Below are 23,984 nucleotides of genomic sequence, written 5' to 3' on the forward strand. Positions count from 1 at the left end.
TCCTGAATACTCACCTCAACATGAATATGTCTCCCCATTAAAGCAACAGCAATATAATTAACAACACTTCCTACAGTCATGTTGTGCCATCGCTTCCCTTTTTTCTGTGGTCAACTCTTGAAAGTGTCATTTACATTTCACATCCTCCACTTCCCAGCCCTACTGACACCCAGTCCATGGCAATCTGACTTGTGTCTTAACCCATCCATTAAAACTGCTCTCACTACAAGCCATTAACCGTCCATTATTCCTAAAACCAACAGACACGTTTCAGTCTTTGTCTTACTTGAGAGCTCAGCAATACTTGCCTCCTACAATTCTCCCTCTCAGTTTCCTTTGTGGGCTTCTTGCTCTCTGACCATCTCTCTAATATTTATGTTTCTTGGTCCTCTGGCCTATGTCCTATTCGCTCTCACTCTGTTTACTCTCGCACTGGAAGTACAAACTCAGCGTGTCCAAGGAACCAGGTTGATAATGCCAGAAACTAGTCATTGATTTTAGCTTTACCACAAATGGGATGGCCAGACATTGTGTGCTCTGATGCGTTCAGCGTGACATACAAAACTAGTAAGAAATTACTCTTATTAGAAGCCATTAATGCTCATTTTCAGTTGTAGGAAATTCAGGATGTAGAGGAAGAAGTTAGAAAGCACCACGAGGAAACAGACAGATCCAGATTGTAGAACATCCTACAGTAGAGCAAATCAATGGTGTGGAAAACCACTCAGGATTAAAAGATATTTAAGAGATAACCATAACATGCCATGTGTGGACCATTTTTGGATTCTGATTCCAAGAAATACACTGTCAAAAGAGATGTCTTTATGATAATCAGCAATATTTGAATATGGACTACTGGATGGTAAAAAAGAATCATTGGTAATTTCTTCAGAGGTGATAATAGCAATGTGGTTTTATGAGAAAATGACCATATTTTTAGAGATGTATGTTAAGGTGTGTAGAAGTGGAATGAAAATAATATTTGGGATTTTATTTCAAATACTTCAACAACTCAACAAAAAAGAAAAAATATTAAGTTATCATATCCCTTCCTCCTCTGTCCATCCGAATCTGTCCCACCTTGTGTTTTATTATCTCAGTAATATCAGTGGCATCACTCATTTTCTCAACTAGGAAATCCTGATTCTCTGGTCCCTGAGCTTCCACTTCTAATCAAAGCTTTGTAAAGCAAAGTTTTTTCAATTATATCTCCTCAATATCCCTCAACTTGTCTCCTCTCCATCCCAACTGTCTCTACCATACATAATTTTAATCCACAATTTCTACAATGACCTCCTAGTTGGTCTCTTGGGCTCCAGTCTCACCTCTCATTTATCGTTTACATCACCACTAGAACCTAGGGATTTTTCTGAAGTGCAACTCTAACCATGTCAGTGCGTCTGTGATCTGGCTCATGAGAACTTCTCCAGTCCCATCTCTTGAACTCTTATCTTGAACTCCATGCCTGAAACAGTGAACTTATTATAGTTCCTCACAAAATGCGGTATCAATGGCCTTTTCCAGTTATGACAGAGTCATCTGCCATTGGAATTACCCTCCCACCATCAATACTTATAAAAATGGACAAGTCATATGAAATAACTGTTTTTAGGCATTAGTTAGTAGGAAGCACAAGACTGCCATTCGTAAAAGAAGATAAATATATAAGGTGGGTCCCACATTCCCCTGTTTCTCTGCCTAAGGGAAATTTCCAAAACTGCTATGCAGGAAAATGGAACCCAAGCAGACAGTTGAAGTTTTGCCAGACAGAGGAAACAGATTCTAATGTGTCTGGAATTTGCAAGACAGAGTACACAGAGGAAAGAGCCACAAAGAAAGGTGTCCCAGAAATCTGCACAGCTGTTCCCTTGAACTTCCTGGCCAAATCCAAAACTGCACACAGACAGAGCAAGATTCCACAAGACTCACACAGAGCATTGAGAGTGAACAGAAATTTCATAGGTAGTACAGTGCTGGAAAGACATTAGATTTCTGAACCAGAGAAGAGAGACATTGGTGAAAACCCTAGGCATTCAGTTGAGACCCAGAAAGGCCATTCTTTGGGCATGAGGACTAGAAGAAAAGACAAAATAGGCCCACCCTAACAAAGTCTAATTCCAAGCCTCAGCAAAACTAAAGTAATTCATCAGTAGGTTAATTGTTTGTCAGAACAAAACACACAACACCCTCTAGAGAAATACATAATATAACCCAGAGTCCCTGTATCATAGCATTCATAATGTTCAGCAAAGATTAAAAAAAAAATAAGACCTGTAAAAAAGCAGGAAAATAACAGCTTTAATCAAAAAAAAAATCAGTAGAAGCAGACCCATAGAGGCCATATGTTGGAATAATTATAAATAATTGTATAAATAGTTTAAGACTTTGTGAAAAAATATAAACAAATTGGCAGAGAGGAGAAATCTAGCAAAGAAATGGAAATTTCAAAAAAAATACTTGAAATTATAGAACAGAGGAATATAATACCTGAAATGCTTAAAAATCCCTGGACAAACCAGGCGTAAAAGATCAGTGAAACTGAAGATATAATCAATATAAATTATCTAAACTGAAGTAGAGAAGGAAAAAAAGATTTTTAAAAAACAGAGCCTCAACAACTTGTAGAACAAAGTCAAGAGGTCTAATATACATGTAATTGGATCTCCAGAAAAGAGAAAATAGGTTAAAAAAATTTTAGAAAATATAATGCCTAAACATTTTCCAAAATAAATGAAAGATATCAATCTTCAGATCCAAAAAGTCCTGAAAATCCTCAGCAGAATATATACAAAGAAACTCACATGTAAACACATCGCAGTCAAATTACTGAAAACCAAAGATAATGAGAAAATCTTAAAGTTTGCCAAATAGAAAAGACAGAGGGAACAACAATAAAAATGGTTGATTTCTCACTGGAAACAATGGATACCAGAAGAAAATAGAATGACATTTTTTAAGTGCTGAAAGAAAAAAACGCTTCTCATTTTTTTAGCTGGCCTTTCCAGACTCACCAGTTTGGATTGTGTCCCTCCTACGTGCTCCTGTAGAATACTGTATTCCCCTATCACAGCACTTGCTTAATTTAATTATTGATCTCATATCATGATTATAATCTCAATAAAGATACAGACTATTTCACCATGTTTAATATTGTGCCCTTAACTTTTAGCATAGTAAGTTCATATTAAGTGCTCAATTACTATTCTCTAAGTGAATAAAAAATGCTGTATTAAATTTATAAAATGATGGCCTGCATCAATGAAATATCAAATAGGCTAAAATTATTTAGGAACATTCTATGTAGACTTTACATAAGCTAAATCTAAAAGGCAAAATGTAATCTACTTAGTAAATATTTCTTATGGTTAATTAATGCTTATGTGATTTTCAGTGACCATGAAGATATCTACTTAGGGCCTTACAAAAAGCAACAACCTGGATTAAGAATATATTCAAGGTAAATTATCCTATGAATATAGTATAAATTAAAGGCTAAGTTATTTCACATGTATGACTTAGATATAACTTCTTTAGAGCTATTCTACTTAAAAAGACATAGACAACTTAGGAAAATTCTTCAGTGATGTAGTTTTCAAAAATAAAACCGTCATTAACAATATTTAGTCATATGATATAGAACTGTAATAACAAGGTTGGAAAGGTACAGAGAGACAAGGAAATAAATTGTAAGGTAGCCTTACGGCAATAACTTGGATTTGCTGGCCACATCAGTTCAACTGGCCTAGATCTGAGGTCCCTGTTGTCAGTGTAAATGCCAACGCTCTTAAAACATAACAGATACTCAGTACTAGAGATCTCAGTTGCACAGAGAGCGTCCACTGGTTGATGTGCAATAAATGACAGTGTAGGGTCATGGGAGTGCAGCATCCTGTATGGAATTCCTCCTCTCCTCAAGGGGTATCTCAGGAATCCTGATTGGAATCCTACACAGAGCTATTTGCTGAAGATGCCCATCCACTGGACATTGGTTGGGATTTGGAGCTCTTTAAATTTTCTGTGAGAAATTTTCTTGCTCTGAAACAGCTCGTAACAGAAGATTTGGCTTTTCCTAGCCACACAGAGGCATGTATGGGCCCCTTGGCACACTGTTCCAGAAATCATGGTCTCGCACACTTTGGTTTCTGCCAGCTTGTGAATATCAGTCTTTCGTCCATCCAAAGCTGACATGGGCAACAGCTGCACATGGTGACTTCGTCCTGAGATCACTGCAACCATCTGGCCATGGGGGATAAGCTCAATCTGGTGAATCTTCTTCATGTAGCCAATGCAAATAATTTCTACACAAGTAAGCATATTTGTAAGTCATTTTAAAATTCTAAATAACTTCTGTTTACTTATTTCAACTGTTCTCCAAATTTTACTCATAAGCAATTAAGACATTTTTCCCAATAAAAATGATCTGATAAATCTCCTTAGTGTCATTAACTTGAGTAATTTCTCTACAAATAAAACAGCAAGTCACCTTCAAATAGCAATGTTTTCTTATTTTTTAATTTTCTTTATTGAGGTATATTTGACATATAACATTATATTAGTCTCAGGTGTACAACATAATGATTCAATATTTGTGTGTATTGAGAAATGGTCACCGCAATAAATCTAGTTAACATCCAGCATTGTAGATAATTACAATTTTTTCTTGTAATAAAAATTTTTAAGATCTACTCTCTTAGCAACTTTCAAATACACAATATAGTATTATTAACTATGATCATGTTGCTGTACATGACATAACAAGGACTTATTTATTTTATGATTGGAAGTTTATACCTTTAAAACCCCTTCACCCATTTTGCCCATTACCCCCACCTCTGGCAGCCACAGATTGTTTTCTGCATCTATGAACGTGTTTGTTTAGATTCCACATACAAGTGAGGTCATATGGTATTTGTCTTTCTCTGACTTCTTTCACTTAGAGTAACAACCTCGAGGTCCATTCATGTTGTCGTAAATGGGAAGATTTCTTTCTTTTTTATGGCTGAATATGATATTCAGCCATGATATATATATATATATATATATATACATATATAATGTATGTATGTATATATATCTCACATCTTTATCCATTCATCCATTGGTAGACACTTAGGTTGTTTCCATATCTTGACTATTACAAATAACGCTGCAAGGAACATGGAGGTGCGATATCTTTTCAAGTTAGTATTTTTGTTTTATTTGAATAACTATCCAGAAGTGGAATTGCTGGATCATATGGTAGCTCTATTTTTAATTTTTGAGGAACTTCAATACTGTTTTCCATATGGCTGCAACAATATACATTCTCATCAACAGTAAACAAGGGTTCTCTTTTCTCCACATCCTCACCAACACTTATTATTTCTTGGCTTTTTAATAATAGCTATTCTAACAGGTATGAGGTGATATCTTATTGTGGCTTTGATTTGCATTCCCCTAGTGATTTTGAGCACTTTCATGTATCTGGTGTGGCCGTCTGTATGTCTTCTTTGGGAAAATATCTATTCAGATCCTCTGTCCATCTTTTAATCAGATTGCTTAGTTTTTGTGCTATTGAGTTTTATGAGTTTTTATATATTTTGGATATTAACCCCTTATCAGCTATGATTTGCAAATATTTTTTTCCCATTCGGTAGGTTGCCTTTTCCTTTTGTTGATGGTTTTCTTTGCTGTGCAGAAGAATGTTTTCCTATTTTAAAATTCTTTCCAATTATTACTCCAATGGATTTAAATCAGATTCTAATAAAATCACAGACATAAACTCAAAGGGTAGGTTTGAGAAGGACCAAAAAGGGATAGGAAGAGCATAAGAGATCAAAAATTATATAGGTTAAAAAAATAATAATAATTATTCCATAGATAACATAATTACCTTAAACATAAAATTAGCATAATAAAGCACTAAACTCAGTCCTGAGATTCCAGACAGCAAGGCGAACACCCTCAATGTCTGACAAGTGGAAATATACTGCTTTTTCTTTTTCTTTTTTCTTTTTTTGGCCTTGCTGAGCAGCTTGCAGGATCTAGATCCTACCAGGGATCAAACCCAGGGCCCCGGCAATGAAAGTGCCGAGTCCTAGCCACTGGACCACCAGGGAATTCCCAATATACTGCTTCTTTAGGGAAAAAAACTGTCCTTTTTTTTCTGGCACTAAATTGATTCTTTTATTACACAAGTATTTGTTGATTGACTACTATGTGCCAGGCACTGTTTAAGTGCATAAGATACAGTGCTGAACAAAAAGAGACAAGTCCCTGCTCTTATGCTGGCACCTGGTGGACCTTTCATGGGTCTCCTCACCAGGACTGAGTCACCCACACAGCATGGGAAGCCTTCAATGGAGAATAGCTAATGCCCTTCAAATGCAGGTTCTCCTTTAACTAACTTATCATTAGAGTGCAAGACATTCAAGAGAACATCTGTATTACAATGACTCCTCTTCATTTCATCTACTCCCCCATTTCTCCCTCAAACAACCATTAGATCCAAACAAAAACAAACAAAACAAAAACAGAAACAGAGAACTCTGCAGTCTTATCTGGGAAGTATTCACTTTATGTTGTTACTCTTTGAGGTGTCAATGTACTAGTGGGGGAGGGGGATTCAAGCAGAAGTGTTTCCTTTCATGAACCAACTTGAAGATGGTAAACTAAGTTCTTACAGAGCACTTATTAGATAAAATCACTTGTGAAGATATTTGGACACACTACTATATATAAAATAGATAACCAAGAAGGATCTACTGAGAGCTCTACTCAATCTTCTGTAATAACCTATATGGGTAAAGAATCTGAAAAAGAATGAATACATGTGTATGTATAACTGAATCACTTTGCTGTACACCTGAAACTAACACAACATTGTAAATCAACTATACTCCAATAAATTTTTTTTTAAAAGATATTTGGGCTCTGGAAGATTATGGATCTCTGAAAGTAGAAAAGTCATCATTTGACTTGAAAGCACATCGAACCAGATGTGGAAAATTTCTTTTACAGAAAAGAAGAGAACAACCTGATATTATTATTATTAGAGTTTAAAGTTATTCCAGAACAGTAAACACTCTCCTTACCATCTAAGGTAACGTGGACAACAAATAACCCTTCTTCACTTCCCAGAGCGATTCTTTTGTGATCTATATTTGACACATAAATTGAAATATCAAGTATTTTGGGGGGCAAACATTAAGTGAAGCTAATAAGATAAACTGGACAAGTTTATCAATGTTGAAAAAGTTTCGAAGTCAAATTAAATATATATTTAGCAATACTACAGTGAAAAGAAACATAAGAATAAATAATTGGCACTATGATTTTTCTTTCACATTACAGAAATAAGCATAATAAAACATTACTTTTCTCAATAGAAAGATCATTTTGCAAAGTAATCTTTATGAATACTTGGAGAAAGTATAATATTCAAGTAATGATAAACTGTCAAATTTTCTATAAGTGACGTTTAATGAATGAAAAAATTTTATAAAATAATTTGGTGACCTTGGCCTGAGCTAAAACAGCATGGGGAGGTATGTCACAACATAGTGAGAACTAAAAAAGTGCAAAGATAGCATATTAAGTGAAGACTTTGAATACAAAGCACAGACTTTACATATATAAGCTCATTTAATCCTCTCCATAACTGAAAAACTGGAATTATCTGCATTTAACACATGAAGTTTAGTAGCTAGCTCCGTGACCCCCAGGAGGAAATAGCTAAGTGGCTCTATTGTCACCAGCATCTAATGCAGAAGAAATGCTGTTTAAGAAATGCAAGTATTCTTGTCTATTGATAAAACTTTCAGTATTGATCTTAGCAATTCATTCATTGATTCACTTGATTTTCACTTATTTATTGAGTATTGGGCATTGGGATTTGAAAGACAGTCTCTGCCCTTAAGGTAGGTAGTTCACAGTTACACACAGGGTCACACCCCTTATGTGTTTGGGGCCAGATGTGTTTGGGAACTCATAATTTTTCAGACGTGAAAAGGTAGATTGAAAAGACTTGAAAGGTAGATTAAAGAAACACCCTTTCAGGCAGGGCCTGGGGAGCCATCATATAATCAAATATATTTTTGCAGAGAATCTGATGAGTAGCTGTGGGATAGAAGTGGAAAGACAACCCTCCACCCCCAGGTAAGCCTCATTCACTCAGGTTTTGCTGACAAATGAATTGTGGATAAAGTTAAGGTTTTCAGATTTCAACATTGGGGCTGTGGTGAAGTGTAGGAACCTAGCGGGATAAATGTTGTAAATCCATACCTATGGTTGCAGCTGTCTGGGTGGTTTTGATCAGGGGTAACTTGCTGTCATAAGCCTCTTTCAGAACATAGACTGAGCAGTCTCTGGAATTACTTTTTCTCAATATTTTGTGCAACTCACTCAGCACACCCACCCACTCACTCTTCTCATTCTCGCTATTTGCTAAGATTGGGATTGAATATCTATTACTAGATGCTGAGAGCTGGGAAGCTGTGACCTAGAATGATTTAAGGAATATCTAGGTTATAAGAAAGCAAACATTCTTTATGCCAGCCTGTCTAGCATTTTTCATAAAACTCACCATTGTTAAATGACACTTGTAATACAGTTACCCTCTTCCTAGTAGTAAAATAGATGACGTGAGTATCAGAAGCAGGCCAAAAGCAAAGTGTCAGAATCACGTCTATTTTGATCCTCATAAAACCACCGTGTTCTCTGACTACCTAAAATCTTGTACCTCATCAAATGAAAATAGCTACCATTTATTGAATGCTGACTCTGTACCAGAAACTGCTCTAAGAAATTGACGAGTGTTAATTGATTAAATCCTCACAGAAACCTCAGTGGGTAGTTACTGCTATTCTCTCCATTTTATCAGTGAGAGGACAGGAGCACAGCAGGGTAGAATGCAGGCAGTCTGATGCCAGGACCTCCACTCTGAGACTTTCTATTTCTTTAAATTCTAACACACAGCTTTGCATCTTTAGATTACCTCTGAAACGGCAATATGTTCTGCAATGGCAATCATCATAATCAATTGTGATATTACAGAATGTTAAGGAGTTTTTTGTTGTTAAGTTAGAAATATTCAAAAACACTTGTTTTCCTGGTTGCTACATGCCTATAACTTACATTATACTAGTAAATGGCAAATCAGATTTAAATTTTAAGATATATGATTAAGCTAGCAGAACTCTAAATTTATATATAAAACTTTCTTTTGTGAGCATGAAGTTAGCAGCAATGACTTTATAAATTCCCACTGTAAGTCAGTTCCAAATGGCCAGGTCTTTGTAGTCTCTTGGTGGTTGGGTACAGTCTAAATAGATGTCTATCTTTGCACTAAGGAACTAAGAATACTCCTGTCTGGCCTTTGTTAAACCGAGATTCCTAGGTTGACTGTAACCACATGGGTCTCGAGGGCATAACAGTCCTTTGCTTTCTCTGTCACTTTATTTAATCCATTCCAGAATCACGTTTATTTTTTACATGAATTTTAAAGAGCAGAGTGTCTATATTTTAGAGTTTGCAAAACAACATCTTTCCCCAATTTTTCCATTTTGTACTCTTGGTTTGAATCTGAATTATGACTTCAAAATGTTGCCTCAGAGGAGACTTATTTTACAAAGTACCTCTAGTTTTAGAAGTTGCATATTCATGCTACTGCAGGTCCATGAATCGATGACCTTCCTCTATGTCTGATCCGGAAGTATATGGTCTCTCTTCCTCTGTTACTATTTTTTCCTTCTTCTTTCACACCCCCCACCCCAGTACCATTCTGCTTTGTAAGCTTCCCCTGTTTTCAGCTATGAATTATATCTGTCCTGTTACCTTAGTGTGGAGTGAATGGACACCCTCAGGAACATTTGTATTTTAAGTCTCAGATTTAACTGTAGAATGAAAGATGTGACACCTGCAAAAAGCTATTTATAGTATTTTTGAATAAGAATAAAGGGCTAGATTTCTTGTGGCAAGTGGGAGAAGGAGAGAAACTATCTCACAGCACTTCTAAAATCTCAACCTCCAGGTACCTTCAGTAACTCAAGGAGCCCTGACCCCTAGGAACAGTCAAAAAAGGGATGAAACAAAACATACAAGGGATCCAATGGCAGTATGCACACTTACCTTAAACATACGAGGCATTTCCTTTCTCCTTGCAGGAATAAAATCAGAGGGCCAGGCTGAACTAACAGAAAGTGCTCCATCCCTGAAGGAAAAGCAAGACACTGGGAGTGAGTAGAATCACCTGAAAGTGAGTAAAACAATAAATAAGTATAATCCTCAATTTTAATTTCCCTGATTTTTAACATTCTTCTTTTCAGTAACTGACAGTGGTCAAAATATTGTATCAGCAGTACCCTGCCTGTCGCATATTATCAGAAAACTCAAGTTAACTCTGGGCTGTCCCTGATTCACCGTTCACAGGGAACTAGGAAGGAGCACCTGTCTGACTCCAAAGCCATGGTCCCTAGAATATGGGCCATGTGCCCTCAGATCAGCTCATCTGTATATTTTTTAAATGTTACCAAGATAGACTTGACATATAATAAACTGCACGTTTTTAAAGTGAACAATTAGGTAAGATTTGACTTATGTATACACCTGTGAAACCATCACCACACTGTAGATAATGAACATGTCAATCACCCCCAGAAGTTTCTTTGTACAGCTTGCAACCCCTACCCCCCATCCTTAGCACTCCTCCCTCCTCCCCCACTGATCTGCTTCCTGTCACTCTAGATTAATTTACATTTTCTAACATTTTATAGAAATGAAATATACAATATGTGGTCTTTTTGTCTGGCTTTTTCTCAGCATAACAATTTTGTGATGCATTCATGTTGCCACATGGATGAATACTTCATTTCTATTTATTGTTGAGTAATATTTCATTGTATGGATATGCCAAAACATATCTGTTCACCCATTAATGGGCATTCGGTTTGTTTCAAGTTTGGGGCTATTTTAAATAAAGCTGCTATGAATGTTCATGCTATGCTTTCTCTTGTAGAAATACCTAGGAGGAGAATGACTAGATCATATATTAGGTGTGTGTTTAGCTTTTTATTATATGATTTACAAAGCAATATATGAGAGATCTAGGTCCTCCACATCCTCCCAATACTTGAAATGATCTTTTTAATTTTAATCTTTCTTATGATGTGAAATGGTACCTCATGGCTATTTTATTTGAATTTACCTAATAATTAATGGTGTTGAGCATGTAAGTATCTGTTATGTGCTTATTTGACATATGTATCTTCTCTATTGAAGTATCTTTTCAAATCCCTTGCCCATTTTTAAAAATTTTTTTAAAAATTGGGCTATTTTCTTATTATTGGGGTGGCCAAAAAGTGTCTTCGGTTTTTAAATAAAAATAAAAGACACATTTTTCATTTTCACCAAGAATTTTATTGTACAATGTATTCACCCTTTCTTTCCACTACCTTCTGCCAGTTTTCAGGCAACTCCATAATTCCATCTTCCCCAAACATTTTATCTTTTTGAGCAAAGAACTGTTCCAGGTGCCTTTCACAGTCTTCCAGGGAATTGAATTTTTTTCCATTAAGAGAATTTTGTAAAGATCGAAATAAATGGAAACCCGAAGGTGCAATGTGTGATGAATACAGAGGATGAATCAGAACTTCCCAGCCAAGCTGTAACAGTTTTTGCCTGCTCATCAAAGAAACATGCCATCTTGCGTTATCCTGATAGAAGATTATGCATTTTCTGTTGACTTATTCTGGACGCTTTTCATTGAGTGCTGCTTTCAGTTGGTCTAATTGGGAGCAGCACTTGGAATTAATCGTTTGGTTTGCCAAAGGAGCTCATAATAGAGGACTCCCTTCCAATCCCACCATATACACAACATTACCTTCTTTGGATGAAGACCGGCCTTTGGTGTGGTTTGGTGGTGGTTCATTTCGCTTGCCCCACGATCTCTTCCATTCACATTGTTTTACAGTATCCACTTTTCATTGCCCATCCCAATTTGTTGTACAAATGGAACTTTTTCATTACGTTTAAGTAGAGAATTGCACACGGAAATATAGTCAAGAAGGTTTTTTTCACTTAACTTATGTGGAACCCAAACATCAAAGTCATTAACTTAAACAAGCTTGTGCAAATGATTTTCAACACTTGATTTAGATATTTTGAGTATGTCGGCTATCTCCCACATAATTATAACGTTGATTGTTCTCAATTAATATCTCTATTTGATTGCTATCAACTTCAACTGGTCTACCGGACCGTGGAGCATCATCCAGCAAGAAATCTCCAGCACGAAACTTTGCAAACCACTTTTGACGTGTTTGATTAGTCTCAGAACCATCTCCATACACTGCACAAATCTTTTTTTGCATTTCAGTTGTGTTTTTACCTTTCTTGAAATAATAAAGCATAACAGGCCGAAAATGTTGCTTTTTTCCTTCCATCTTCAATATTAAAATGGCTACACAAAAATTCACCAATTTTGATGTTTTTTTTTTTTTAATGCACGCCGATATGACAGCTGTCACATACAATCTAACAAAATTGTTTCAAATGAAGTCAAAGACATCTTAGTGCTACTAGAGCCATCTTAGAGAAAAAAACAAATGAACCTTTTGGCCAACCCAATACTGTTTTAAGAATTTTTATATATTCTAGATATAAGTCCTTTGTCAGATATTTGGTTTGCCCCCAGTCTGTAGCTTTTATTACTTCTCTTGACAATGTATTTCAAGGAACAGAAGTTTTAAATTTTGATGAAGTCCAATTTATCAATTTTTAAATTTTACCTGTTGTGCTTTGTGTTGTATTTAAGAACTATTTGCCTTATCCAAGATCAGCAATTTTTCTCCCATGTTTACTTCTAGGTGCTTTATAGTTTTAGGTTTTACATTTAGTTCTATGGTCTATTTGGGGTTAAATTTTGTATATAGTATAAAGTATAAATCAAAGTTGATTTTTTTACACATAGATATCTAAAATTCCAATTTCATTTGTTGCTAGCTTTTGCAACTTGTTGAAAATATTGTATACATTAAAGTAACAGAAAATTCAGAAATATAGTTACAAATGTTTTATACATGAAAGTATATTTTATGTGCATGTTAAAAATATATATGTAAGTATATTTTATATGTATATTAGAAATGTTATATATATTTCTAGGTTTGTTTTTTTTTCAAAGTTGTTTTGGCTCTTCTAACTCTTTTGCATTTTCCTATGACTTTTAGAATAAGCTTGTCGATTTCTACGAAAAGAATTAAGAAGCCTACTGGGATTTTGATTAAGACTATGTTAAAACTATCAATCAATTTTGAGAACAATCACATTTTTAAAATACTGAGTTCTGCAATGAATGACCACAGTCTCTCTCTCTATTTATTTAGATCTTTGTTAATTCTTTCATCAATATTTCATAGTTTTCAGTGTACAGGTCTTGCACATCTTTTGTCAGATTTATTTCTAAGTATTTTTTAATATTTATTTATTTTCCTTATTTATTTTTAAATTATTTTTGGCTGTGTCAGGTCTTAGTTGCAGCACATGGGATAGTCCTTGAGGCATGTGGGGTCTTTTTGTTACAGCACACGGTGTCTTTGTTGTGATGCTTGGACTTGTCTAGTTGCGGTGTGCGGGCTTCTCTCATGTTGTGGCGCAAGGGCTCCAGAGCACATGGGCTCTGTAGTTTGCAGCACGCAGCCTCTCTCATTGAGGTGCACAAGCTCAATAGTTGGGGCTCACAGGCTTAGTTGTCCCAGGGCATGTGGGATCTTAGTTCCCCGACCAGAGATCAAACCCGTGTCCCCTGCACTGGAAGGCAGATTCTTTTACCACTGGACCACCAGGGAAGTCCCTATGTTTTGATGCTATAGCAAATGGCATTACTTATTTAATTTTGATTTCTGATTATTTGTTGCTAGTATAAAGAAATGCAATTTATTTTATATATTGATCAAGCGTCCTGCAAACTTGCTAAATTCATTTATTAGTTCTAATAGCTTCTTTGTAGATTACATTGAATTTTCTCCATAGATATTCATTTTGTCTATGAATAATTTTGCTTCCTTCTTTCCAACAAGGATGTATTTTATTTCTTTTTCTTCCCTGGTCTGGATTTCCAATACAGTGTTAAATAAATGTGTTGAGACCGAACATCTTTGTCTTGTTCCTGATCTTAGGGAGAAAGCATTGAGTCTTTTGCCGCTAATTATGATGTCAGCTGTGGGATTTTCATAGATGCCCTTTATCAGGATGAAGAAGCTCCCTTCTAAGTGTTCATCAAGAATATATGATTTTGTCAAATGTGTTTACTGTATCTACTGACATGATCTTTTTCATTTGTTGATATGGTAAAATACATTGATTTTTCAATATAAACCAACTTTCCTGAGATACACTACACTTGCTCAAGATGCAATATAATTTTTACATAATATTGGATTCGATTTGCTAACATTTTGTAGTTTTCCTCACATGCATGTGCTGATCAGTAATCTGCTGAATCCTCAAGCTAGATCCTCTGTAGATCCATGCAGCTAGTGCATGCTCTCAATCTCTCCCTCCCTCCCTCCCTCCCTCCCTCCCTCCCTCTCTCTCTCGCTCTCTCTCTCTCTCTCTCTCCCTCACTCTCTCCTCTCTAGCTCTGTACTTTGTCCTGTGTACTCTGGCTACTGGGTCTCTCTGGACTCTCAGCTTTATCTCTTCAGTTCAGGGAGTTCATCTGGGTCTGCCTGGGATTCCACTTTCTGTGTTATATACTGGAAACTCTCACAAGGCAGTAACCTGGGGCAAGTATAGAGCTGACCTCATTTATTTCCCTTCGTTATCTGATATCCAGAACCTTAAATCAGTTCTTTTGTTATTTCACGGGGAAGGTTAAATATAAATATGGCCCCTGTTACTTCCTCTTGGTTGAAAGTAGAAGTCTGTTTGATTCAGCTCACTTGATAATTTTTGGCTTCTCCAACACTTAGAACAAACTCATTTCTTTCCCCCAATGCTATCATTCTCCACTATATCCCTACAGCTGTCAATGTGACCCTCAGTTTTTCAGTCCTGATGACTTAAAGCCTCAGTACCATCTGGTATTGCTACTCTTTTCTTCATCTTCCTTTTTCTGCCACTCACCATGTCCCATGAGGTCACTGTAGTAATATTTCCTGCACCTGTCTCTTCTTCTGTAATTCCTGCAGGCACCACTTTAATGAAGACACTCATTTGATCTGAAGGATGGACAATTGTAAGCTGGACTTCTTGGCTCCAGCACCACTTTAATTTTCCCTGTCCCCAAAATGAAACACACACACACACACACACACACACACAAACACACACATTCCCAAACCAACTTATTGAAAATCTACATCAAGAATAACTTTCTGGGCTTCCCTGGTGGTGCAGTGATTGAGAGTCTGCCTGCCGATGCAGGGGACACGGGTTCGTGCCCCGGTCCGGGAAAATCCCATGTGCCGCGGAGTGGTTGGGCCCGTGAGCCATGGCCGCTGAGCCTGTGTGTCGGGAGCCTGTGCTCCGCAACGGGAGAGGCCACAACAGTGAGAGGCCTGCGTACCGCAAAAAAAAAAAAAAAAACCAGTAACTTTCTAAAGTCACCTTCAAGATTATCTAGTTTCCTGTATCAGTTATTCAAGGTAATACCAAATTTCTGACAAAGATGACATTAGCTGAGGTGAAGAATATAAAACAAAGTTTGTGAGTAAGGAATCAACATAAGATAGGATGAATGTAGAGACCCACAGAATCTGTGATAAGGAGAAAGTTCAGGCTGAGCAAGCACACAGCCATCACAGTGCAGGTTACACCTAGAAAAGAAGTATAAGGGAATACTATGAATAAATGTCTCACTACCTGGAGCCACAGGAAGTGAAGGGACCACCCAAGGAAGAAAAGAAGGCCAAGGACAGATGCTCAGAGACACTAAGAGAAAAGTGTAGAGGAGCCAAAAAGGTGCAGAAGAATCAGAGGGAGCCGAGAACATATTGCATTTCCCCGAAGGATACACTTCCTATAAGTTCATCGATTAAATTTTATTAAACACTTAAAGAGTGTCTGGAGTGACATTTGCAACGATGGCAGAGTAAGGATCTCTGAAGGTTCCCTCCTTCATAAAAGAAATGAGAAAACTAGCAAAATTCATCAGAAACAACTTTTTTAGAACTCTATAAATTAACCAAGGTTTGTGGCAATCTGAGGAGGATTTATTTAAAATAATAATTTTAAAAAAGCCGAATCTTGGTAAGGAGTATGAGCTTTGCGGTAGTTTAACTCACCCTAGGCCCATGCTCCATTTCCATCTCCTCAGTAGCCTTGAAAAATGGCAGCCTGCATTCACAGTGCATCCTAGAAGCCACTCGACACCTGAGGGAGCTGGAGAGTAGAAGGAAGAAGGAGAAAGGAGCTGGAGTATTAGGCTTGATTCAGAGGTCTCCCAGGGAAAAGTCTATTCCCCAAGGGGAACTTATAAAAAACTATTTCATGCAAGCATTTTAACTGCATAGCTGCCTATGCAGTGCTTAACAGCTGGACGAAATAATAGACTAACCAAAACTCTTAAAAGGAGAAGTTAGAAAATGAGATATCCATAGGGGTTTTGAAAAGGTCTGACATATTGCTAAGAATCTAGAGCATCATGCACATGCATAGAACTGTGAACATGCTTAGGGCTATGTATATGCTCAGGAAAGACCAGAGAAGGACATAAGTTCTCACCTCTGGCTGACATTGGATGCATAGATAAATGTTTTTCATCAAATTTGGGAGGTTTTCTGACATTATTTCTTCCAATATTCTTGAGGCTTTGCACAAGTATAACGTGTTGTCAACTGCCTGGCTGAGTGTTGAAGAAGTGACCCCACTTGCACACAGAGCTCTTCAGCAAAGTGTGGGAGATTCACTGGTTCCAGATGTTTAAAGAAATCTCTGCAAAATCATTAGCTAGCTACTAAGCTAATAAAGTAGAGACGTCAAATAACTACACATGACTAAGAATAAAGACCTTATGGATTAGTTTGAAAAATTCACGGAACAAACAAACAACTACAACAAACAACAATAACAAATTCTGGAGAAGAAGTAGAATTTGATAACTAGAGCTGACAATAGTATTATTTGAAATGTCCAGTTTAAAAAAAAAGTGATACTGTATGACTTGCAAGGAAGCATAAGAGTATGACCAATACACAGGAAAAAAGCAATCAATAGAAACTATCTCTGAGGAAACCCAGATGTTGGATTTACCAGACAAAGATTTAAATCAGCTATTTTAAATATGTTTGAAGACCTAAAGGAAATCATGCCTAAAGAACTAAATGAAGCTATGAGAATGATGTCTCACCAAGTAGGAAATATAAATAAGGAAATGGAAAATACAAAAACGAACCAAACAGAAATTCAGGGGTTGATGAGTACAATAACTGAAATGAAGAATTCACCAGAAGGGGTTAACAACAGAACTGAGCAGGCAGAAAGCAAAATCACTGAACTTGAAGATAGGTCAATTAACATTATCCAACCTGAAGAAAAGAAAGAAAAAAGAATGAAGAAAAATTAGTAGAACCTCAGAGTCCCTTGGGACACCATGAAGAATACTAAAATATATATAACGGGAGTCCCAGAAGGAGAGGAGAGAGAAAAGGGGTCAGAAAGGATAATTGAATGAAAATCTCAAATCAATATATAAACTAACTTTCCATCTTGAGAAACTAGGAAAAGAAGAGCAAACTAAACTCAGAACAAGCAGAAGGAAGGAAATAATAAAGTTTAGAGTGGAATTAATAAAACAAGAGAAAATCAAGAAAACCAAAAGTTGGTTTTTTGAAAAGATCACCTAAAATTGAAAAACTTTTAGCTAAACTGATGAAGAAAAAAATGAAAGAAACCTCAAATTACTGAAGTCAGAAGTAAAGTGGGAACATTACTTCTGACCTTTCAGAAAATAAAAGAAGTATAAGAGAATACTATCAACAAGTGTATGCCCCCCAAATTAGATAATCTAAAGAAAATGGAAACATTCCTAGAAAAACACAAGGTACTAAAGCTGACTCAAGAAGATGTAGAAAATCTCAAAAGACTTATAACAAGTAAAGAGATTGAAGTAGCAATCAAAACATATCCCATAAAGAAAACCTCAGGACCAGATGACTTCACTAGTGAATTCTACCAAACATATTTAATACCAATCCTTCACAAACTCTTTCAAAAATAAAAGAGAAGAGGGTACTTTCCAACTTAATCTGAGGTCAGTATTATCCTAATACCAAAACCAGGCAAAAATATCACAAGGCAACAAAACTATAGACAAATATCCTGTGTTAATATAGATGCAAATATCTTCAAAAATTCTATTGAACCCAATCTGACATATTATAAAAAAGATTAGATACCATGACCAAGTGGGATTTATCCCAGGAATGTATAACTGGTTCTATATACAAGTATCAATTAATGTAATACATCATGAGAATTAAGGGGAAAACAATCATTTTCATGATCTTCTCAATAGACACACAAAAAAATTTGTCGAAATCCAACACCCCTTACAGATAAAAACACTCAAAAAACCAGGAAGAGAAGGCCGTTTTCTCAACCTGATAAAGGGCATCAGCCATGAAAAATAATGAAGTATTGATACATGCTACATGCGTGAGTCTTGAAACATTATGCTTAGTGAAAGAAGCCAGTTACAAAACTCCACATGTTGTATGATTCCATTTATATAAAAATTCAGAATAGGCAAATCCATAGAGACAGAAACATTAATGGTTGCTGGGGCTGGGGGCAGGGGTAAATGCAGAGTGACTGCTAATTAATAAAGGTTTCCTTTTTGTGTGATGAAAATGTTCTAAAATTAGATTGTGCTGATGGTTTTACAACCTTGTGAATACACTAAAAACCCCTGGGTTGCCCATTTTTAAATGGTGAATTTTATAATATATGAATTATATCTCAATATAAAGAGCATCTGGTTTTTTTGTGTTTTTTTTTGCGGTATGCGGGCCTCTCACTGTTGTGGCCTCTCCCATTGCGGAGCACAGGCTCCGGACGCGCAGGCTCAACGGTCATGGCTCACGGGCCCAGCCGCTCCGCGGCATGTGGGATCTTCCCGGACCGGGGCACGAACCCGTGTCCCCTGCATCGGCAGGCAGACTCTCAACCACTGCGCCACCAGGGAAGCCCAAGAGCATCTGGTTTTAAGGTTGTATTTCCTTTTCTGCTACACACACACATACACACACACACAATAAGAATATAAACTTCTGACTAAAAATAAATAAATAAACTCTTACAAATATTACACAATTATAATCCATAACTAAGAGGTAATGATGCAAACTTTAGGCAGAAATCTTCTATTTTAAAGTTCACATGGCAATGGAGAAAATTAGAAACTTAACATAAGTTAAATGACAACACTATTTTTAAAAATTTCAGAAACCACTTTTATTCCCAGATTTTTTGATAAAAAATAATCTCCCTTTCGAAGCTTACCTCATGTCAATCACTTGACTAACTACAACATTGGGTTTTGAGTCTTCTTCTTCATCCATATCATACAGGAAGAGTTTGAAGTCACACACTAGAGCCAATGCCCTCTGCCATCCTTTTTTCATCCCTGCTTTCTTTGGAATCTTTAGTTTTTATTTTTTTTTTGCGGTACGCAGGCCTCTCACTGTTGTGGCCTCTCCCGTTGCGGAGCACAGGTTCCAGACGCGCAGGCTCAGCGGCCATGGCTCACGGGCCCAGCCGCTCCGCGGCATGTGGGATCTTCCTGGACCGGGGCACGAACCCGTGTCCCCTGCATCGGCAGGCAGACTCTCAACCACTGCGCCACCAGGGAAGCCCTAGTTTTTATTTTTCAAAAAACAAATAAAAGCAATCCAAGCTGAAACATCAAATACTACCCAATTATTACATATAAAATTAAAATAATAAAAATGAAAAAAAATGTGTTATAAATCTACCACTTGTTAAAGATTGGAACAGAACTACATAACATAATTCCTTTGAGGACTAAACAATTCTTGGGTTGTGAAAATACGATCAATACAATTTCCATTAACACTAGTCACAGCGTTGCCTCTACATAAGATTAAATTCAATTTTGGTAGCCTCAAGTTCAACTCAGATTTTAAATATTTCTGAAGAAGATTCTTTCACTTTTAGTTTCGTAATTTATTATTACTGACCGGAAGTCAAAGTTACATCATTAGAAGGGATTTTAGCATTTGTTCATTGCAAAGTAAGGTCTAAACAGAAAACTTTGGGAAATTTGAAAATATCCTATCAGGGACACCTAAACTTTATTCTGAAATCATATTCTTCAGATGATTTTCAGTTGCATATAATTAATATCGTATAACATATCATAAATATTTCTGAAAAATATTGTGCACACATTGTGAAAAGTGATTAATAAACTCTTTAAGACTTCATCTGAAACAAAAATATTGACACTTACCCAGACATGGCCTTCATAGGCTGTTCCCATGCCTTTCTGTGGGTCTAGACAGAAGGCACCTTTCTTCTGATGAAAAGGCATGGGACACGTTTTTGTGTGACATGAGAACCCACATGTTTTTTGAGGGAAATAAAGAGATATGATTGTAGGGGATATGACGGTTTGGCTCCCTCAACCCCCATTGCAATTCTGTCTACTACTGTAAAGGTGAAATGCTAAAAACTACATTTCCCAGACTCCCTTGGAACTAAGTTTTGGACCTGATGTAAGCTCCACTAATAAGATAGCTCTCTATGAGACTTTGAGTTGAGTCAAGCTGGGAGAGATGCCTGATGTAGCATATCCATTTTACTGGCTTGGATCTTGACAGAGGGAGTGTGAGGTCACAGCTGCAGTGGTGGTTTCTGAATTTGATGGAAGCTCTCTTAACTCTGCAGCAACAGGGTCTTTCCTGACTCTGGCAGAAGTTGCAGGTTCTGAGGGCTGCAGCAGTGCTGGCAGCTTCCAGATTCACCGTCTTCTTGGGACAATGGTGGAGCTGTCCCAGGCTCAGCAGAGACTGAGTAATGCTGGCAGCAGGAGATGCTCCTGAGAGCTCAGCTCAGAGCCTGCCTCTGCTGCCCTAGGAGAATTGTATGGGCACATAATTCCCCATTTAAAATCCTATTTTCTTTAATATGCTAGGACACATTTATGGTTAAGGCATCTGTGACTGTCACAATGCTGAGGGCAGGAAAGTTGTCCTGCTCAGCGCTGTGAGTCCCTGAGTGGACACTCGACAGGACTGGCTGGGGAAACAAATGAGTACAGAGTCTGTTCCCTAGGATGACGTATGAGGTGCCTGTGTAGCACTGTGATCCACTGTTTGATATTTCCAAACATATATTTCTTTCTTTCAACGGTATCTACTGTAATAAATTCATTGAGTAAAATAAAAGGATTACAACTCAAGGATAGTGTTCCATTTTCCTGTCACATAAGCTGGTGAATGTCGTCCTCATACTCTACTAGTGCTACAGAGAACAAAATTTCATTAAACACATTTTCCTAATAAGCGTGGCCCTGCCTGCAGGCTACACAGCATGCCTCCCTGGGGTGCTGTTCACACAGGTATGAGGGCATGAGGCTCTTTGGAGCTGCACAATGCAGAGGTCACCCCCAAATGCCCCCAATGACCACCTGTTCATATGAAACAGATTCAGAGGAATTTTTAGTAAAGTAATCAGTTCACCGTCATGCTTCTACAATTCAAAGAGAACGAAATTTCTTCTTACCAGCTAAATGCAGTGGACTGAATGTTTGTGTTCCTTCAAAATTGACATGTTGAAATCCTAATCCCCATGTGAGGGTATTCGGAGGTGGAGACTTTGGGAGGTCATGGGGGTGGAGCCCTCATGAATGGGATTAATGCCCTTAAAAAAAGAGACCCCCCAGAGTTCCCTGGCCCCTCCCACCACATGAGGACACAGCAAGAAGTCAGCAGTCTGCAACCTGGAAGAGGGTCCTCACCAGAACTGGACCATACTGGTGCCCTGATCTCAGACTTCCATCCAGTGAGGAATATATGACTGTGTTTAGAAGCCACCTAGTCTCTGTGCTTTGTTATGGCAGCTGACTAAACCACCGAGTTGACTAAAAAACTTAGGTACAAGTATTATGGCTCTGACTCCATGTGTCCCTTCCTCGGGCGCAGCCTTGTCTATCAAGCCCACCGTCAGAGATGTGCACTGGTGACACTTGGTGGGAGTGGTAAAGGACGTGAGGTAAAACCTGTGGGCTTTATGCTACAAAATGAAGAGAACAAACACACATCGATAGTTAAATAGCTATGAAAAGGTGATTCTGGTGATTCCTTCAACCCACCCTGCCCAAAATATCATTTTATATGCCAAGATAAGCAGCTCCCCCTTTTCTTACCAGCATTTAAGATTCTTGCCCCTAATTACTTCATAGTTGGAAAATACTGATTAAAGGATCCAAAAATTACCAAGAAGAGAAGGGAGGAGGAGGAGAAGAAGAAGGAGAATTATTTAAGTGGTGATCAAATGTTCATTACTACTATTTGGAGCCAAATTAATAAAGCCTGGCCTTTATTTGAGCTGATATATCCTGAACTTTTAAAAATTCTAGATTGATAAATTCTTCAAATGATTCCTTAACTATTAATGGAGTCAGAATTGCCTATGTATACAAATTTTTACTGGGGAGGGGTAACAAAAAATAATATGGTTTTTATACCTTCTTTGGAAAAAAAGAATAATTTTAAATTTTATCTCTATAGAAAATTATGTGTTTCATTTTCTATTATCAATAAAAAAATAATGTGCTCCAGGAATTGGGACACTCTGATTAAGCAAGCCATATTACACTTTCTAGGTGGAAGGCACACTGAAATTTCTAGCTGAAACCCCAACAAATAAAACTCCAGAGGTCTTCACAAAATTATCAACAATTTGAAAATCCACTATGGATTGTCCATTTCTGTATCATGCCTCTTTGACCTGAAATTATTGTTATCATAAATTAGCAATATCTAAATTACAACAAAACCCGGTTTCTCCAAATACTAGTTGGGAAATTTTCTCACCTTCATTGTCTCTGTTTCCTGATTTGTGATGTGGACAGATTGCAGTCCCTGCCATGGGCCCTGACTGTGTACAGGGGCTACCTGCTTTTTCTCAGATCTTCAATTTATTCCCCTCTTTTCAGCACCACATGTCACCCCTGCCTCCTAAAGGACTTGGTGTCCCTAATCCCTGAATCCTCCTAGGTTTCCAAAGTATTAATTATCTTGTGACTTTTTGGCAAGTCATTTCTAAGCACCTGACATTCATATTTCTCAGCTCTCCTAACCCCTCACTCAGGTTCTTCCATCTTTCAAAATTATGTTGACTTATTTGTCTACTCTCTCTCTTTAGTCTGTTTAACAAGTTTCATTAGAAGCAAAAGTGTAGGCATTTTTGAATCTGCTATATTTAACCAGAAGTCTCCAAGAAAAAAGGAAGAAAAGAAAGAAGGAAGGAAAGGAGAAAGGGAGAAAGGGAAGGAGAGAGGGAGGGAGGGAGGGGTTAGAGACCAAAACCAACTTATTCTCATTTTTCAAGGACCTGTTAAGTTTATAACTAAATCAAGTATCTTAGTTGGAAGGAGGATTCTGTTATGATATCCCTTTCTCTTTATCGTTGGTGTGTGAACTGGAAGGTGAGCAGAATCTGTGATCTGAATCAAAGAGACAAAAATAAATATAGGCAAGTTACCTATGTCACTAAAATTATAAGAATTAAATTATTTCTCAAGTAAGATAAAAGAATAATACTTGTTAGACAAAGACACAGTAAAACTAAAATTCTCACAAAGCTGAAAATATATTTTAAGTAATTTAAATCTATGCTTTCTATTTCTACAAACAAAATATATGTATACTTCATATACTTTATAACAATTTGGCTACTTTTAAATGTGTGTCATAGCGTGTGCATGTAGACTACATTAAAAGGAGAATATTAATCATAAACGTATTTAAAAGATACTTTCA

The 23,984-nt window shown here is 37.0% G+C and overlaps 1 protein-coding gene across 1 annotated transcript in view; it reads right to left on the reverse strand.

The window, feature by feature from the left end:
- Window positions 1–23,984, reverse strand: part of LOC111167659 (serine/threonine-protein kinase MRCK alpha-like) — a 51,785-nt gene that overhangs the window by 6,859 nt on the left and 20,942 nt on the right. The window contains 8 exon segments of the mRNA XM_089912615.1: window positions 3,702–4,298; window positions 7,074–7,136; window positions 8,263–8,479; window positions 10,108–10,189; window positions 19,480–19,619; window positions 20,450–20,565; window positions 22,128–22,233; window positions 23,573–23,714. Coding sequence (XP_089768741.1) covers window positions 3,702–4,298; window positions 7,074–7,136; window positions 8,263–8,479; window positions 10,108–10,189; window positions 19,480–19,619; window positions 20,450–20,565; window positions 22,128–22,233; window positions 23,573–23,714 — 1,463 coding nt within the window.

This window comes from Delphinapterus leucas, chromosome 6, assembly GCF_059928025.1.
Source record: "Delphinapterus leucas isolate spDelLeu-1000000601 "Yukka" chromosome 6, BTC_Dleu_Yukka2, whole genome shotgun sequence".
Lineage (NCBI taxonomy): Eukaryota > Metazoa > Chordata > Mammalia > Artiodactyla > Monodontidae > Delphinapterus > Delphinapterus leucas.